The sequence below is a fragment of the Panicum virgatum genome, chromosome 7K, assembly GCF_016808335.1.
Source record: "Panicum virgatum strain AP13 chromosome 7K, P.virgatum_v5, whole genome shotgun sequence".
Taxonomy (NCBI): Eukaryota; Viridiplantae; Streptophyta; class Magnoliopsida; order Poales; family Poaceae; genus Panicum; species Panicum virgatum.
This window is the reverse complement of record NC_053142.1, coordinates 39,696,985-39,701,994: the sequence shown is the minus strand read 5'-3', so window position 1 is coordinate 39,701,994 and position 5,010 is coordinate 39,696,985. Positions and strand designations below refer to the sequence as shown.

General features: G+C 56.6%; 1 protein-coding gene across 1 annotated transcript; it reads left to right on the top strand.

Annotated features, from left to right (window-relative positions):
- The first annotated feature begins 1,317 nt into the window (after positions 1 to 1,317).
- On the top strand, positions 1,318 to 3,987 carry LOC120642390 (phenylalanine ammonia-lyase-like). Its single transcript, XM_039918897.1, has 2 exons — positions 1,318 to 1,868; positions 2,013 to 3,987. Exons 1-2 carry the CDS (start codon positions 1,471 to 1,473, stop codon positions 3,757 to 3,759), a joined length of 2,145 nt encoding a protein of 714 aa, XP_039774831.1. The 5' UTR covers positions 1,318 to 1,470; the 3' UTR covers positions 3,760 to 3,987.
- The last annotated feature ends 1,023 nt before the right edge of the window (positions 3,988 to 5,010 follow it).

The window sequence follows — 5,010 nt, the reverse complement described above, 5'->3', positions numbered from 1 at the left end:
CGGAAGGAACATTATTAATTGTAAATGCTTATGTATTTATTTGTTGCATGATTAGTTTTCAGAAGATACGAGGGCTCAATGATGAAGAGTGCTACCAGAGAACGACCTGAGAAGCGTGTCCTGATCCAATGCAACCCGATCACATTTTAGGACTGAAACAAGTTTGACGTGTTGGCGTGATTAAATCGTCCATGGAATGTAAACCTATTGTTGCTCTGTTGGTTAGGTTCTTTGTGGCGGAGGCGGGCAAGCGGCTCATCCAGATTCGAGTATACAAGACAAAGGTACTCTATCTGTTTCAAATTGTAGATCGTTTTGGCAAATTTAGATACATAGAAATAAATAGTGTTCATTTATATAGTAAAAACTATATATCTAGATTTGCTAAAATGACCTACAATTTAAACGGAGGGAGTAGTATGGTATGCTGACGGACGTGGTGTGAGTAGTACTAGCCAGATAGAGGGGGGAGTGGTGAGTGTTTCTCGGTCTTAGTCATCACTGTAGCATGTTGGCCATTCTTGTTATCATGTTGTGCAGGCAAAGTCACAAGAGAAGAATTCAAACATGCTTAGGGGAGATCGATCGGATAAACGTTGGTTGTAAAGTTGCTAGCAGAAGCAAATCTCAACACCACAACACCCGTAAGAACACCACCAACGATAACACATCGGTCCGGACGAAATGCCCCCCAAAACAGCAAAGGCGCGTGCCGACCCGGACGTTACGGGAACGGGAAAGCTGAGAGAAAGTCAGGAGGACGATCACGGCAGCTCTCCAAGCCGCACCAGGCGTGCCCACTGCGCCCTCCCCGCCCGGGCGCGATGTGCTGCTCCTCTGCCGGCACCAACCCAGCCGCCCGCGCCGCGCGGCGCGCACCCAGCTGCGCACCCAGCGACAGCCATATCTCTCCAGCGGCTCCCACTTGGCCGGGTAACTGCCGCAGAGACGCCACGGCGATGGCGCGCTGCTGCTCTACGTAGCCGCCCCCCCCCCCCCCCCCGGCCCCCCCGGTGGCAACCGTCTGGTCTGGTCAGTGCGAACCAATCCAGGCGGTCAACTCTGCCCCACCAGCTTCCCGACGTCCACACCAACCCCGTTCCCCCACCCACCCTACTGTGCTGCTGCCAGGGGCGGATACAGGAGGGGGGCTCAAGCCCCCCTAAACTCCCCTAATTACACATAAAACACTGTAGTAAGACCTCCAAATTACCATTAAATTTTCACATAAATTAACATCTCTATTGTTTCAGCCCCTTCCTCCAATCCTACATCCGCCACTGGCTGCTGCCTATTTAAACGCCTCCCCCGCCTGCTCCATTCCCCTCCAAGAAGAGCCTCCGCCTCCTCCTCCTCCGGTACCCGAGCTCTTCTCCACTCCACGTCTCCTCCAGCCGCCCATCCATCGCAACTACCAAGCTCCCAGACACAGCCACGAACCTTTTCAGTTCAGCTGTGCCGTTGAGACACATGGAGTGCGAGAACGGACGCGTCGCCGCCGCCACCGGCAATGGCGTGTGCCTGCCGGTGCCGCCGCGGGCCGACCCCCTGAACTGGGGCAAGGCGGCGGAGAACCTGGCCGGGAGCCACCTGGAGGCCGTCAAGCGGATGGTGGAGGAGTACCGCCGGCCGCTGGTGAGGATCGAGGGCGCCAGCCTCACGGTCGCCCAGGTCGCCGCCGTGGCCGCGGCCGGCGAGGCCCGGGTGGAGCTCGACGAGTCCGCCCGCGGCCGCGTCAAGGCCAGCAGCGACTGGGTCATGAGCAGCATGATGAACGGCACCGACAGCTACGGCGTCACCACCGGCTTCGGCGCCACCTCCCACCGCCGCACCAAGGAGGGCGGCGCGCTCCAGAGGGAGCTTATCCGGTAAGCACTACTGCTAGTAACAGGACAAGGACTTTTTTCCTTCTTCTTTATTAATTAATGGCGCCCAACTGTAATCATGTACTCTGCCAATTTAGACGCCTTAAACGCGTTTCGCACGTTTCTTTGTCTACTATTTTATTACAGATTCCTTAACGCCGGGGCGTTCGGCACCGGCGACGACGGCCACGTGCTGCCGGCGTCGGCCACGCGCGCCGCCATGCTCGTCCGCATCAACACCCTGCTCCAGGGCTACTCCGGCATCCGCTTCGAGATCCTCGAGGCGATCGCCGCGCTGCTCAACGCCAACGTCACCCCGTGCCTGCCGCTCCGGGGCACCATCACCGCGTCGGGCGACCTGGTCCCGCTCTCCTACATCGCGGGGCTCGTCACCGGCCGGCCCAACTCCGTGGCCGTCACGCCCGACGGCAGGAAGGTGGACGCCGCGGAGGCGTTCAAGGCTGCCGGCATCCAGCACGGCTTCTTCGAGCTGCAGCCCAAGGAAGGGCTCGCCATGGTGAACGGCACGGCGGTGGGCTCCGGGCTCGCGTCCCCGGTGCTCTTCGAGGCCAACGTCCTCGCCGTCCTCGCCGAGGTGCTGTCCGCCGTCTTCTGCGAGGTCATGAACGGCAAGCCCGAGTACACCGACCACCTCACCCACAAGCTCAAGCACCACCCGGGTCAGATCGAGGCCGCGGCCATCATGGAGCACATCTTGGAGGGCAGCTCCTACATGGCGCTTGCCAAGAAGCTCGGCGAGCTCGACCCCTTGATGAAGCCCAAGCAGGACAGGTACGCGCTCCGCACGTCGCCGCAGTGGCTGGGCCCCCAGATCGAGGTCATCCGCGCCGCCACCAAGTCCATCGAGCGCGAGATCAACTCCGTCAACGACAACCCGCTCATCGACGTCTCCCGCGGCAAGGCGCTCCACGGCGGCAACTTCCAGGGCACGCCCATCGGCGTGTCCATGGACAACACCCGCCTCGCCGTTGCGGCGATCGGCAAGCTCATGTTCGCGCAGTTCTCGGAGCTCGTGAACGACTTCTACAACAACGGCCTGCCGTCCAACCTGTCCGGCGGCCGCAACCCGAGCCTGGACTACGGGTTCAAGGGCGCCGAGATCGCCATGGCCTCCTACTGCTCCGAGCTCCAGTTCCTGGCCAACCCCGTGACCAACCACGTCCAGAGCGCGGAGCAGCACAACCAGGACGTCAACTCCCTGGGCCTCATCTCGTCCAGGAAGACGGCCGAGGCCGTCGACATCCTGAAGCTCATGTCGTCGACGTTCCTGGTCGCGCTGTGCCAGGCCATCGACCTGCGCCACCTCGAGGAGAACCTCAAGAGCGCCGTCAAGAGCTGCGTGATGACGGTGGCCAAGAAGACCCTGAGCACCGGCGCCACCGGCGCGCTCCACAGCGCGCGCTTCTGCGAGAAGGACCTTCTGACGGCGATCGACCGCGAGGCGGTGTTCGCGTACGCGGACGACCCGTGCAGCGCCAACTACCCGCTGATGCAGAAGATGCGGTCGGTGCTCGTGGAGCACGCCCTGGCCAACGGCGAGGCCGAGCACGACCCGGACACGTCGGTGTTCGCCAAGCTCGCCACGTTCGAGGAGGAGCTCCGCGCCGCGCTGCCGCGGGAGGTGGACGCCGCCCGGGCCGCCGTGGAGAATGGCACCGCTGCGATCCCCAACCGGATCGCCGAGTGCCGGTCATACCCGCTGTACAGGTTCGTGCGCCAGGAGCTCGGCACCGAGTACCTGACCGGGGAGAAGACGAGGTCCCCCGGCGAGGAGGTGAACAAGGTGTTCGTGGCCATGAACGCGGGCAAGCACATCGACGCCGTGCTCGAGTGCCTCAAGGGGTGGAACGGCGAGCCCCTGCCCATCTGCTGAACAGGGAACGCCCGTGCCCCAAATGGGACAAAGTGAAGCCAGGACAGAGATAGCGAGCTACAGAGTGGTCAGACCCAGGGCCCTGTAGGTGCCCACATCCAGATGTGCGTAGCTGATTGTACCTGTTTTTGTTCCTTAATTTTCCGTTGGAGTTCTTGTTAGAGGGAATTCCTTATTTGACACCGAAATCAATAAAATGTGCTTCTTTTGTATGATACTGGAAAAAAATTCTTCCTTATTTGACACCGATCATAACCTTTCTACCCTAACACTTCTGTCTACTTGGTTGTTAACTGTTACTTGAAAAGACATTCTTACCCTCAAGTAAAATGCAACCCATATTCGATATAAGAAAAAAAAACTAAATTACTCCCGTCAACTATAGACAAAGTTCAGATAACCCCAGAAATTATAGTTTAGTTCATTTTATCCCTCGAGTATATTGCAAAAGGCAAGTCCACTTCGGCAAGACGCCAAGACCATTACGTGCGTGAGAGCATTTGTGTGGTTGCAACTTGTTTCAGCATCGTTCGTATATATTTGTTTCGACTTTATTTATCACAACTGATCTGAAGCAACATATTATGACGGTATGATCCATGGCACTGCAAAATCTGAAGCAAAGACAACATGCATATTGTGCAGGAAAATAATTCAAACAATCAAGCATTCATCACACATCACATGCATACACTAGCTTACACATGCCTCATAACTCGTCCCATTATTAATAAAAAAAAATTGTGAACAAGCTGCAAGCTTACAAACACAACATGCATTTTGTTACAATACGCATGTTGTCTTTGGCACCTCGTGAGATAGTTTTCCTGCACAATATGCGTGTTGTCTTTAGCACCGTGTGAGATAGTTTTTCGTTGCCAGCCGCCAGCGCACATGCTCTTCAGTTCAGATCCGATAGCAGCCCAAACCTGAAATAAATTGGGACCGGCATCCGAACGTCAGGGACTCAGGGGTACAAAAGGACAAATAACCTTAGCCAGTGCATCGGGTACTCGATGCATCTCGTAATTATGGGATTGCAGCCAGCCAAGAAAAAAGAGGCATATGGAAACTGCACATCAAACAAGATGCCCATACTTCATCCACACGAACGCACATGCCCAAGAAGTTCTTTTTTTCTTCTTCTTTTTTTCCTTATAAAAAGCATGCCACTTGTCGTGGAGAGACTTCGTACTGTGATTGATGACCGGGGGACGTTACCCGTGGCCGTGAATGCATAGCGCCAGATCC

Bases quoted from the DNA above. Each gene is read 5' to 3' on its own strand.
- LOC120642390 (XM_039918897.1), top strand. From the start codon at position 1,471: ATGGAGTGCGAGAACGGACGCGTCGCCGCCGCCACCGGCAATGGCGTG. The intron at 1,869-2,012 runs GTAAGCACTACT...ATTTTATTACAG, and splicing joins CTCCAGAGGGAGCTTATCCG to ATTCCTTAACGCCGGGGCGT.